The following is a 14,682-nucleotide window of genomic DNA, read 5'->3' as shown; positions in this document are numbered from 1 at the left end:
CTTCGGGGATTGTTTTTTGTGTCCTCTTCCCTTTCTATTTTAACTGATTGTTAAGGGGCAAGCATAAGGTCGCGTCCGTGCGTTGAGACCGATTTATTGGCGCTGGGCTATTTTCTGCGTTTGTACCGGTCGAGTTGTCCTATTGGCTCCTTTACCGTCTTCTTTCTCAATTTCATGTTTTAAAAGTATCTTTACACTACTAAATGAATGTTAGTCATAAAAGGTCTTATTGGTCGTAATGGTATTTGAAAAGTCTTAAAAATCATTATTCAGTCACATTCAGTGTTTCACAAGAATGTCCAGTTCAGACAATCGCTTGCAGACAATTCAGTAAGATATTATATTCACAGGAAGTCAATAACTACTGAAAATTCTGAACATTGGATGCACAAATCTAAATTAACTGCAACCGTAATAGATAAGTTTGAAAATGACTAAAAGACTAGAAATTTATTTCATCAGATTATCAGGAACTGTTCAGATAGATGTGCTTGTTTTACACTAAAATTTACTATTAGTATTAATTCGACTATTTTATGAATTATATCGAATTCTTAAAACAACGTTTAATCATTTCATCTGCAACACATTGAAATACAACATTATAATCTGAGCATAGAGCAAACTAGTCATGCACTTTGTTCTTTATTTTATTTTTCTGCATGTTTTTAGTATGCATATTTCTGCGTAATATGTAAATGATGTACTCATATATGGTTGAACGTTAATATGGTTAATTTATTATGTGATGTGTTTAAGACACAAAAAGTTTCCTGTATTTCGATTTAGCAACATCTCAGACACCACTTTTATATAATTCTGCCAATAATGTGTGGTTGATGACCAAATAAGACCGCCCCTTTCAGAACAATAAGATCAGATTCTGTAAATACAACTAGATCTTTTCTAGGAAACGATTTCTTTATCCTGTCTTGTAATATTTCTGATTCAGCGAAGCCGCCAACTAGAAGTATAGTTGTCACTTCATCGTTCACAATTCTCAAAATTCTTTCTATTTCTTGAACTATTTGATAAACAGACGGGAGGAAAAATGCATACATTGTATCTTTAACTATTCGAAGTTTGTCCCCAACTATTGAGATATTGTGTTCATGCTTCGATTTCGCTATCATTTGTCGAAAAGAAAGTTTGCGATATCTTATACATAACTGATCAAATACGATAAAAGGGAACGTAAAATTTATTGTTTTTCTTGTGTTGTTTTTGGTCTGTAGACGTTTCGCGCAATCGAATTCTCGCATAAGCTCCATATACCTCCCTGAATGCTCAACTTTCAGTGATTGAATGACATCTGGGCCTACTATTTCTTTCAATATCTCCAGGAATTTTTCATTCACAGTCGTTCCACCAAATGGACCACCGGAAGGAGGACAAAGTTCTCGTAGTTGATATTCATTTGTTCTCTCATGCACACTGACATCAAAAGTTCCACCTGAAAAAAAACTTTACAGTTATGTTTCCATGTTGTGGTTGGTCAATTAAAACAAAGGTTTTTTCACAATTCAGATGACAGTCGTCTCTTATTAGTCGCAGTAAACATTTGTATTCATTTTATCTTTCTAGTTGACAAATCTATGAGAAAGGAGTGCCCCAAAAGTATACTTTATATATTGCAACAAGAATGTGTACATGGATTCCCCACTCGCACTATCATTTTCTAATTTCAGTAGACCGTGAAACAGGGGGTTAAAACTCTAATTAGGTATTAGGTATTACAATATGAAACGTCCTTGACCAAAAACCTTAATCTGAATCGGAAAAGATGGACGGACAAACGAACGGACACACAGACCAGAAAACATTATGCCCCTACTATGGTCGGAGGGCAGACAAATACTAAAAATCAATCAAACGAAGAACAATATTGGTCCTCCAGGGTATCACCAGCCAAGTAGTCAGTACTTAGGTGTTGACATGAATATCAATTATCTGGCCATTTTTATAAATTTTCTGTTAAAACGGAATGATTTTTTCGAAAAATTAAGGATTTTCTTATCCGAGGAATAGATTACAAGTACCTTAGCCGTATTTGGAATTTTTTGTTCCTCAATGCTCTTCAACTATGTACTTGTTTGACTAAATAACTATTTTGATCTGAGTGTCACTTAGCGTCACTTATGAGTCTTATGAAGACGCGTCTGGCGTATTTAAATATAATCCTGGTACCTGTGATAACTAGGTATTCTTACTAACCTCCAATATCAATAACCATATACTTCTCTTCACTTTTAGTTTCCGCTGCAACACATTGGTTTAAATAGAATACAGATGCTGCCTCTGGTTCAAGAACGATTGAAAGCTGTCCCTTGTTTATGCCAACCTGTAAAACCAAATTAATAAAAAGTACATCATATTTAGAATAAGAAGTATTTTCAACTAATTATAAACATTAATTACGTACACGGCTTTAAATTCGTAAAAATCAGTGCAGAAAGCCACAGGTAAGTTATCCGGTTTAACAGTCTTCTATACAATTTGAAAATTAACTTAAACAATCACATAAACTTCATTATGTTTTCAAATAAACAAGCGTATAGCAAACCTTTTCTGCGCATTTTCTCATGAACTCTTTTGCATTGAAATCCCATAAACCAGGGACTGTAAGAACCCAATGAATATTCTCCTGAGAATAGTCTATTCTTTCAATTAAATGCTGTTCAAAATCCTCTTTCAAAGCCTTAATAGCCAACGCAAATACATCTATAGCTGCAATTGTCTGTTCTCGAATATCTTTGATTTCGATCTGTTCAGGTGCAACCTGCATAACAGAATTTCAAAATATAAATATATACAATGAAAACGACAAAGAGAATAACGTGATACATGCTATCGATGGATCGATCTGTCACAAGACTATAATCAAAATCCCTTCTTAGTCGATATAGAGACGTTTTACTGCTTTATATACAATATTGAGATTAGTTTGGTTATGTACAAAACACGTATACAATTATCATAGCAGAGTGATTTGCCACTATCTTTTTGTTAAGATAAATTTAGAAAAAAGTATGCAACCAAAGATGGCATTTTGAACGTTTCTTTAAAAGTTGAATACATGTGAACATACATGTGAAAATACATGTGAAAATGAGCGCATTTCGTTTTAAAACATATCAACATGATCATTGTAAGAAAATACGGGGTTTTATTACTCTTATCCGGTTAGTATTTAAAAAGGTATAGTCAAACTGTATTTGTCAATTGCTACATTTCCTGATCTAACACATTAAAAACGTGGTGAACCTTGGATTTGTGAAGAGCCATTTTGAATTTGTCGAAGAAATAATAGTTGTCTGCGTTCCCTTCAGCAATTATATGTTCATAATCTTTTTCTGCGTCGTAACCAAAGGAAACTAATTCTTTGTCTCGTGTCATAAGAATACAAGAAGGAGTTTTAGACGAAATAAGTTGTTTCCCTCCAGAACTCCATGACTGATTACAAGTTATATCTAAGTGATCAGTTTGGTAGGCTTTAACAGTTGAATATGCATATCCTGAATAGCTTGTCCCAATGTCAATAGCTGCCACAACTATCACTTCCTTTGGTACATATTCGTCTTCTTTACCATGTCTATAGAAGAAAGTATAATAATTCTAGAAGCTCTGCATTTGGTATATCTTATTTTCAATATCCTCGAACATTTTACTAGTACCTTTGACGAACTCTGCCAAAAGTTAAAACAAAGGAGTAGGTTCACTAAAACCCCTTTTTGGCCCCAAAATATAGCGGTTTTAGAAAATTGTGAAAATGCAATCTTTAAGCTATATTTTGGAAAGTAAAATGCTTCTGCTACATAAATAAGCGCTGTTCTTGACGATACAATGCACAAATATCGCGTTTTAGCATCATTAAGTCATGCTTAATTACTGAAATCTTCAAAATTTTACCATTTTGGTCATTTTTTAGACGGTTTCCGTCTAAAATGAAAGTGGCCGCATTCGTGTTCATTCATAATATTGAAATGCAAGTTGTATTTGATGATAATACAAAACATATATAAAGGTTGAGGATGAACACGGATGCGGCCACATTTATTTTTGACAAAAACCATCTGAAAAGTGACGTTTTTTGGCATATTTGATAGATTTTTCATATTTAAGCTTGAATCAGAGCGTTTTTAATGACTAAATCAGTTAAAATCTTTCACATAAACTAATCGAATCAATTGAAATAGACACTTAAGTGTTTAAAAAGTGTCCAAAAACTTTCGTTAGATGAACTTGAAATTTGAGGCCAAAATCGGCCCTTACCGGACCAACTCCTTTCAATCTTATCCATAGCAACCGTGGTGCGTATATCTAATACTGAAATCTTTTTTAAAACTATTTTTAAAGTTTCAAGAAAAACAAAACAAGAAATATAAGAACACTTACCCATAATCTAGTTCACCAGTTTCATGAGATGTATCAATAAACTGCACGATAATTTCTCCTGCAGAATAGTATGTATAAAATATAATGGACAATTTATTGCACTTAACACTGAACTGGTATATGAAATAATAATAAATATAAACACAACAAAAGAACTTCGTATGAAGGTAGAATGATGAACATCAATCGTTGTCAACTATTACTACTTGAACTCCAAAAGGAAATACGTACACATTGCACAGGATACTGGATAATAATTTGTATATACTGATGTGTAAGCACCACTACTCAAGGCAGTTATACTCACTCCGACTCGATAATTGAATGGAAGTTTTTAAGAAAGTCATTGATATATATACAGCACACAATATATAATAATAATTCTAATTAACTTTTATAGAAATATAAACATCATTATACACCGAGTTTCACAAGAAATGATTAATACCTTATAATGTTATTTTTTGTTTTACTTTCTCGATCATTACTTGTCGATTGTGTTCTTTATTGGATGCTATTTTATTTGCCCTTTCTTGGAGGTATTTTAGCACTCGTTGCGTTTTAATTAAAAAAAAATGTCTTGCGCTATACCTGTTATATGTGACTTTCAGGTACGTATTAAGATAATACTAATTTTCATTACACTCAATTCCCACACGAATGAAGGAATTATTTTTGGACAACGTTTACCTTCGTGAATATTATAATGTCGTATAAGACTATATCATCTCATCCAATCAAATATCATTTGTCATTATTTTTCAGTTATAACAAAGACATAAAAATATAACATAGGCGTGAAATTATATATGATATTCATTGTTTCTTATTAGCAAGAAAATGGTATTATATTTTCGTGGTTATGAATAAAATTATATAGTTAATGTTCCACAATGCAAAGGCGACCTTTGGTTGGTTGTGCCATCATTTGATAACATCTCTTTTTCATTATATCTTCATATTTTAACCGTTTTACAAGTCGTTGAAATTAATTTATCTGAACGTTCATAGTAAAGGTAAATCAAGAAAAACGCTTCAAATGAAATATACTTTCATGTTCTTACCATTTTCATCTTTCTCTATTTGGAATTTAAATGTTCTTTTCGTCACCTTGTCTCCAGACGAATCTTTAAAATAAGGATTTTTGAAGAATTAAAACAATGTTACATGTCGATGCTATAATAACATACATCCCTTGATATACTCACTTCACGTATGTGCCATGGATATTTGAAAAAAAGTTAAAGCGTCTTATGATTCATTGTTGATGAGAATCAAAGATTCGAATTCAATAAGATAGATAATTAGCCTATTCTATTCTTTTATGTTTTTGGTCAAAAATCATTTATATCTTCTCACGTATTCAATAACCTTAACACCTTCGGCATATATGGTATGATATTGTTCATTCCTGGTGAAGGTTAGTTCAAAGAAGCGTTGTGGACACATTTTTATAAAGTGTTACTCGTAAGTTTTATGTTTGACCGCTGCTTACTATAAAAACTAAGAACATATCGTATATCTAATTCAGTTTTCTTGTTGGAAAACTATTCATTGAAAGCAATAGAACGACAATAGTAACACTTTTGGAATAGTTCGATCGACAGCTAATTTGCCTTTGAATATCGTAAAAATATAGTCATTAGGCTACGGTAACATATCAAACCATAAAAATATGCATACCTCTTGTGCCTTCTAAAGTTAACAAACCAACACTATACCCCGTTAGATTTTTGATGATGCATGTATGAACAACACGAATGGTAAAATATCAACACAAAAGGACATTTATACATATGGCATATCCCATTACAAACTAGTTCATTTTATACACCAAATTTTACACCAAGTTTTGTTTTCTTTAATCTGACATTTATTTTTATTTTTTCTATTTTTTTGTATGCAAATTAAAAACTTCTCTCACTTACGCTTCACGTGCATTCCACTACATTCAGGGCACATTTGTCTCTCTACGTCTACCTCGTGATCAGTCAACACGTGCATGAATGTTATAAGCATATCTTCGCGTGTAAGAACATATTGAAGAAAAATACCAGCTCTTTGTGTTCTTGATATACTACCCATATTGTCTAAACACTTGTGTTGAATAAAATCAGGCACAGTTTCCGTCTTATTCAAGGTTTCTGTAATAGCATCTGTTTCGATCTCATCCAATATCATATCATAGTTTTTTATAATTGTCTTTTGAATGCATCCTACAATGTAAATTTCAGGTTAAACAAGGTAGAAAAAAAAGTTAAAATCCAGCATTTACTGCATTTGATAAAAAAAAACTCATCATTGATACTAAGATGAAATTGTATATTTACGCCAGACGCGCGTTATGAATTTTCTTTGGATTGCTGTATATTTGCTGTTCTAGTTTTTATAAGGTTATAACTTCAAGGTCATTGCTACTTATTAATGAATAACTTTTACGTTTTGCTGATTTTATTTCATCATGTTTCATAACAAAATAAGGAGATTTTCTAAAAATATTAACATGATCAAGGAGACAACTTTATATTGTTTTTTTATTTATGTATATATTTTTTTTTGTCATGGCGATATTACTCGAAGTTTTTGTATTTCTAAAAAGTTTAAATGTCCATTTGAATTGGTATCTACATTTTCTCTTTTGACAACAATTGGGAGAACATTTTGTATTTTAACTCTATAATATTTATCCATATTTGGGTATTGAACATATTCGACTTTACTTTCAAATACAACTTTTTAGAGGTACAAAAAAAACTTTGAACTCATCGCATTATGTTACTTACTGGAACAATCTGTTTCATACTTTGGTCCAACATTTGTCAAAACCAGCTCTTCATCTACATAAAAAAACAATATGCATTTTTATAAGATGTATCGTAAATAACATCCACCATCTTTTACAGTAAAATAGCATAAAACTATCCGTATGGATCTGTCAACTAATTCAGACAGTGCAACCAAACAACAATTTTAAACAGTTCTTTTGAAAAACTTGTGTTGACAGTTCTAATTTAGATCTATTTCTGTCAGTTCTACCCAGAAAAAGTTCATAGTTTACGGTTTCAGAACAGTTGAATGGCAGACTGTTTATTCTGGCAGTTTTTACGGAATGTAAGAACTTATTCCAATTTCATTTTTTTGTATTTAAAACTACTTGGTTGACATAAAATCGTGATTATATCATTAAACACTAAATAAACAAGTAACAAAATTCAATAAAGTTCATGTTAATGATAACATGTATAAGTATGAGAAACAAATCAAAAGCTCTTTGCAAAACATATGATTACATGCCAATACGTTCATATTAAAAAAAGAAAATATTAAGGCAGGACGTATGTTGAATAATGAAGGAAAAACAAATATATTTTAAAGGTCAGCATAAGGGTTTTCCCAATCAATTATATGTATATAAACTTTTTAACGTGTAGTTATTGCTTACCAAAAGTTTCATTTAGAAATGTATCTTCATCCAATTCATCAATTTCTACCAGAACATAAGTTTTCTCTGTAATGCTGTTTTTTATTTTGTCACTTTGAAGCATCTTCCTTACTAAGGTTGTCATCGTTTCGGTTGCAGTTTGTCGTAGTTCAAATGATTTGTCTTTTGAAATGTTGAGTAAGAGATATATTGACCCCTCTCTTACATTAAGAAGAGGACTGTTAAATACGTCTTGGACAGCTTGGTCCAGAAGACCACCGTCATTTGCAAGCAAGCTTCTTTCAGTGTCTTCTGGAAGCGCTCTCAAACGAGCAGTTAATCTCAATGTTTGTCCATGTGGAATATAGAGATCTATAAACAGGTTAAAGTCAATTACTATAACGGCTACGTTTGACACTTTTGTATACAATTAAAATGAACATAAACACAACACAATACTTAAGAAAGGGTTGAATAGTGTTTGCATTTTGAATGAAGGAAAATGTTTGGTGAACGTCATTAAGACAGACGCTCGACAACATAAAATTGTTGATATTTATAGCGCAAAATCTATAACTTTTTTAAATTAGCATATTGTTCAATTCTCTATTATCAGTGACGATTTTACATATAAAAGTGAATAATTCAGAATATAAAAAAAGAAACGCGTGTCCGAAACATTTAGTTTATTCAACATTTTGCTAATTCAGATCGGCAATCTAAGGGATATCTGACAGCTGGGTTTTTTCTGCAGCTGACACAATATACTGACCGACTTTAGAAATGCAACACTAGATTATTCGTTTCAACTCTCAATTTCCAACATGCATTTATTGTAAAAAAACTTATGAACAGAAAGTTGTTTCATTACTTCAATTTACACAAAAATGCAAATTCGGTAGTTGAATTGATTACGTCATTTTCAATATTCAAATATTCCGGTATACACTGAAACCTTGATGTCCCCTTACCAATGAACGTGTCACCGTCAACAGCAATGATTGCTTGTAACAAAGGCTAAACTGATTGTTAAAAAGCTCAACCAATTCTGTTCGGCGCGTTTTGGGTTTTAGTTTTGCACCTTCTGATTTTGCCGTTGTTCCATCCATTACAATTGGTTTTGGCAAATATGCAGTTGAAACTTTAAGGCTTTAAATGTTTTTCTGCAGTCGATTCTTTGGCGAAACGTTCATAGTATAAATCTGTACAGAATGGCATTCAGCAATTTCATTAGAAGTTGAAGTTGCAGCTATAGAACTGTCTAGCTATAACGTTGTGTAATCAAATTCTATTGACGTTTCATTTTCACTACATGTTGATCTGGTCATTAATGGTCTTCAACAAATTCCGTCTACCGGTATAATTGTCGGAAGATCAGTAAATTGTGCAAGAGAATACCCAATTACAAACAATTTTGAGAAGGTATCAACAAATTAATAAAAATATACCATAAATCGATGCATATCAAACGTCCAAACGAAAGCAAATACAACAAACAGTAGACTTTCATTTTGGGATGATTAAAAATCAAGCAATACTTTTTTTTTAAATCCGAGATGCAGTGTTTGTCATATTGCTTAAAAGTTGTAAATAGTGTTTTCTTAAACGTTATTTTAGTGTTTAAGTAGAAGGTATTTTCGAAGGAAAATTTTATTAATAAACTGGGAATTTTTAGCTTTGTTTCGTCGACGAGATAACAAATTAAAAGATCATGCATTTAAAACTTTTGCAATTTATCTTGCCTTGAAAAGGTGAAATAGGTCGTCTTCTTGTTAATTGTTCGGCTAAACTGGCATATCCTTCATGGTCCAAAACAAACAGAAATTTTGGAATCCAATCCACTTGTACTTTTCTAAAAACACAGTTGATAAACGTTTCGACCTTTTTTCTACGACCTTTTGACAGCTGGATCTCGTCATGGTCTCTGACCGCTATGACGTCGTATTCTAGCATTGTATCCAGGGTCTTGTTAATTTCTAACTGGTCTTTTATATACTCTATGTGTTGCCACAGACAGCTTTTGGTCACATTTTGATAACGTTGCTTTGCCTCTTCGGGAATTGCATTATCTGGGAATAAAATGAACTAAAATTACAACTAGGTTAAACAAATCACATATTATCTTCATTTGAGTATAATTATATATTGTACTATACCTAAAACAAAAACAAACGTTGTTCGAGAGTTAGAAAAATAAATGGATTACATAAACAAAAACCGCGACAGCCTTCCACCACTTCTTACCCAACCCATTCACTTAAAAACTTAAAACACATTAAAAGATATTGTATATTACTTTGCATGTAATGTTTCTGCATTATGAATCAAACTTGCCATCGCTCAGTTTTTTGTTTTTGACTTATTCGCTTTTATTTTTTTTTTTGTATGCTATTTTGGCACTCAATAGTGATAATTTCAGTATCATCATTACAGAGATTATCCTGTTTTCTGTAAAGCTAATACTAGTACTTATAATGAACACTGACCAATTCCTAGATCTTGATATCGATTCGAACAGGCAACTTGATACTCAAATTTACGCTTCGTATTGTTAATCTTCCGGTTTATATGGGGACGTTCCCGCTCGTGCATGTTTAAAAAAATAATTTAAAGAGGGAAATCTTTGTACTGAAAATTATTACACCGTCCAGTGTTTTTGATATCACCAACTTGTCAACACTATTACTGAATGACATTATTCGAGAATGTGAGACAATGTGTAAAATCCTAACGTTAAGGGTTTTTACATTCTATCTTGGAAATATTCTATACACGGCTAACAAAAGATAAGCACACCATTCCTTAAACAGACTTGTTTAAAAGAGATATAGCTACGATAGAGTTGTCCATTCATTAAAGATGACATCATTATTTGGAATTAATATTGGTTTATTTTACATGTAGTGTCCCTCCAAAGAAAATAAACATGTTTATTCTTCAAACAAGTTGTTGGAATTTTACAGAATATGCTCATCTCGTATAACTTATCATAACATGATACTAAACCCATACCAAGAGGTATTGTAATAGATTTTGACATGACGAAAGATATAATCTTTTAAATAATTTATTGAGGTCTGGAGCTGGCATGTCGTTTACTGCTAGCAGTCCTTTTTTAAATATGTTATCATTTTCATTTTACTAATTTTTTACTGTTATATGTTCCAATATCGGACTCGATGCGAACTTCTTTTGCGAGTGCCAAGTCATGAACCTTTTAAGTTTGTCCGTGTTGTGTGTTGATTTAATTTTGATTAATTTGTATTTTGTGGTGTTTAGTGTGGCCTCAATCAAGCTGAACTAGTAAAATGTAAACATTATTGTAAAAGTATTATTTCAGGCTCTGCTCAGGATGTATGATTTGCTTGCTGTGTTAAAGATTTATTGGTGGCAATGGGCTGCTTTCTGCTCTTATGTCGGGTGTTGGTGTCTTTGACACTCATCGTTTCTTTTCTCTGTCCAATTAATCTTTTGTTTAATTAATTCAACATGATTTCATTATAACGAGTTTTTGAAAACATCTTTCCTTCCGTATTAATTTAATTTATTTATGCATTTCTATGCTAGATTTTAATCGGACGTTATGCCTTCATAAATGATTCCAGTTCACAAAAGACAACATCAAATATTAAATTATAATATTTGACGGCTTTTATTGAATTAGATTACTTTACCTGGTTTTAGCAATGTCCTTATATTAAACCCTGAAAGAAGGTTCAGAAATTTCCAACATTTTGTTTCGTCTGTTTCACACACTCGTTTAAGAATGCTTTCGCATTGCAGAACACTTCCATGCAAACTCTTCATAGTTTGGTATACATCGTGATCTATCAATCGTTCTCGATATGATGTTTCAATAATTTCGTTTATATTTGTAGTTCCAAGAAACCTTTTCAGACAGCGAAAGTTTTGCCTAATCCGCATGCGTGCAGTGCCTGAAAGTGTAGAATGTCTTTCAATTCAAAACGTTATTGTCAAAAGACTAAAAAAACATGTTTTGGAAGAACATGAAAGTTTACGTTAAACAAGTAAATTAATTATTCGTTGTTGACATGAATATCAATAATGTGGTCAATTTTATAAATTTCCTGTTTACAAAACTTTGAATTTTTCGAAAAACTAACGATTTCTTATCCCAGGCATCGATTACCTCAGCCGTATTTGGCACAACTTTTTGGAATTTTGGATCCTCAATGTTCTTGAACTTTGTACTTGTTTGGCTTGATAAATATTTTGATATGAGCATCACTGATAAGTCTTATGTAGACGAAACGCGCATCTGGCGTACTAAATTATAATCCTGGTACCTTTGATAACTATTGAATCAATTGATGATAGATACTGGACGTTGAATGGCAATTGTGTCATGTATGAATGTAATCAAGCGAAATACAGTAATTTGTATATCGAATAACAGGACTGGTTATTTTAAGAAATGATTCTGGCAAATACAGAACCGTTTATTTATAGTATATAGTCTCCAAACTAAATCCTGCACAAATTAACATCAGAATCTTTCGACTAGAAATGTTCTATTCATTCTATGATCCAACATATTCGAGCATCAAAAACACCAACTGTTGGTTTCTTTTTTTTCTTTCTTTTCTTTCGATTAATATGCAGAGACTACTATTGGTATAGTGTAGCTGCAAAATTGAGCTCAACATATAGAATTTTAGTCATTTTATAGTCTTATCGATGTAAACATGAACTAATAAAGCAATTCAAATATCGAAACCAATAGTCCTAAATAAGCTTTGAAGATAGAAGGAATATATCAAATGACATTCAGAATTCATTATTTCAAGGAAAGCACACAGCGCAATAAAAAACATAAAACAGCATGACAGTCAAACATCATTATTCAACCCACTACAAAAACAACTCATAGACGAGCGACATGTACCCCACCAAACACCAGGGTGATTGCAGGTGCTCTGGTTGATACTTGAAATATATAATTACATGGTCATTTATGACAAATATATTCAACAACTATCTTCCAAGTAGTAATCGCAACCATTATATGTTCGAAAGAATGACTTGAACATTACCGCTTGAAACCATTGTCTTGATCGTTTCCATTTACATGTTGTTATATGTGTAAGTAACAGCCCTATTTCAAAGACATCATGATAGGAATCATATATTTTTATTGAAAGAGTGGATTTGTTAAAACGAGATAACTTTATCTACGTTGGTATATTTTGTATATGAAACAAAACGGGATCAATCAATCAATATGTCATTTGTTAAAAGAGGGACGAAAGATACCAAAGGGACAGTCAAACTCGTAAATCTAAAACAAAATGACAACGCCATGACTAAAAATGAAAAAGACAACCAAATGACAGCACACATGACACAACATAGAAAACTAAAGAATAAACAACACGAACCCCCCAAAAAACTAGGGGTGATCTCAGGTGCTCCGGAAGGGTATGCAGATCCTGCTCCACATGTGGCACCCGTCGTGTTGCTTAAATATTGTAATTACGTTAAATATTGTAATTACTAATATACAAAAGTTAACAAAATCAAAGGCAAGAGGAAAGATATTAGGATTGTAAATACTCTAACGTATATTTAGAACTTCTGAGTATCCACATATGATTCACGAAATTTAAATAACAAATATTAACATATAACAACATACCTTTGATTAGACTTTCAAGACTATCATCTGAAATAATTTATATGCAAAGCATCAATTCAATTCATAATACACATGTACTGTAATAATCATACAAAACATGTGACTCTTAATGCATTTTGTATTACGTATATCAGTAACAACAGTTACTGTTATCCGCCTGAGCTTTATTTTTCACTTCAAATAGTTTGTGATTGTACAAAATGTAAAATATGAAAACACCTGATCGATCTGTTTAATGTTTTGGTTATAATATTCATAAATAACCCTAAAAATATAATTATCATATCTAAAAATACTTGAATGGGATTGGTTTGACTGTTATGTTTTAATCGATTTAATCGATACTGTCAGGTAATAATATTTCGCAAAACTAAATGTCTTTTTGTTTTATCCTTTATTCGATGTTAGGAATATATATCTAAACATTTCCCGTTGTAATGTAAACTAAGATCAGTTTCGGTATATTTGTCAAAATACATCAACTGAAAGTAAGTACTTACGGAAAATATTATGTCCTTATACTTCACGACCTCGTGAAAATGAATCAATGTTAACAACTAAAAAAACATATGCGTCGTATAATATATTAATAAACATTATCAACATAAACTTTATCTTACCGTTCGACATCATAAAGCGTAAAACAGACTTGATTATAGGCATCTGAAACATACCAACATTTTACTTTGCAACATACAAATAGGTCATTAAAACAATATTATACTTATTGCAAAAACAAAAAACCACATAAAAAGTTAACAAAATAAAGTATTTGACAACAAGAATATGTCATTATATTAGCATTACATTGAAATAAGTAAAAACATATTTACCTGGTATGAATAGGAGAAAATCAGCTGTTAACCAAATAAATATATATGATTTTCGGAAAACCATTTGACATTTTGTGTTGATTTCGTTGCTAAAAATAGTATTCAATTTCCTTGTGCAGGACAAGGCCATCAAGGGAGATAATTATTATCAATCAATGTAAAAGTTATGTTATCGCGTTGACAATTATAAATGTTATATTAAATATAAGATAATAAGTCAAAGATTTTATTGATATAAAATCAAAAATATTGTGTCATCAACACACAAACAAAGAACACACATTAATCATTACTGTCAATTGTATATCAATACAGAATATAAAAAAATATATAAAGAGATGTATATAAAATCTTGTAATGTTTCAATATTTTTTCTC

At 31.5% G+C, this 14,682-nt stretch overlaps 1 protein-coding gene across 2 annotated transcripts; it reads right to left on the bottom strand.

Annotated features, from left to right (window-relative positions):
• Positions 1–435: 435 nt before the first annotated feature.
• On the bottom strand, positions 436–14,427 carry LOC139527891 (heat shock 70 kDa protein 12A-like). Of its 2 annotated transcripts, XM_071323564.1 has the most exons (14): positions 14,306–14,427; positions 14,093–14,135; positions 13,473–13,499; positions 11,491–11,751; positions 9,559–9,885; positions 7,838–8,188; positions 7,179–7,232; positions 6,324–6,611; positions 5,460–5,522; positions 4,396–4,453; positions 3,265–3,592; positions 2,564–2,779; positions 2,215–2,341; positions 436–1,453 (listed from the first exon to the last, which is right to left on the bottom strand). In XM_071323564.1, exons 2-14 carry the CDS (start codon positions 14,133–14,135, stop codon positions 810–812), a joined length of 2,787 nt encoding a protein of 928 aa, XP_071179665.1. In that variant the 5' UTR covers positions 14,306–14,427; the 3' UTR covers positions 436–809. The 2 variants fall into 2 exon arrangements, with proteins under 2 accessions (XP_071179665.1, XP_071179666.1); XM_071323565.1 differs by lacking the exons at positions 14,093–14,135; positions 14,306–14,427 and adding an exon at positions 13,973–14,050.
• Between the last annotated feature and the right edge of the window lie 255 nt (positions 14,428–14,682).

This window comes from Mytilus edulis, chromosome 6 (assembly GCF_963676685.1).
Source record: "Mytilus edulis chromosome 6, xbMytEdul2.2, whole genome shotgun sequence".
Taxonomy (NCBI): Eukaryota; Metazoa; Mollusca; class Bivalvia; order Mytilida; family Mytilidae; genus Mytilus; species Mytilus edulis.
Note: the sequence above shows the minus strand (reverse complement) of the source record. Positions and strands in the feature narration are given on the sequence as shown.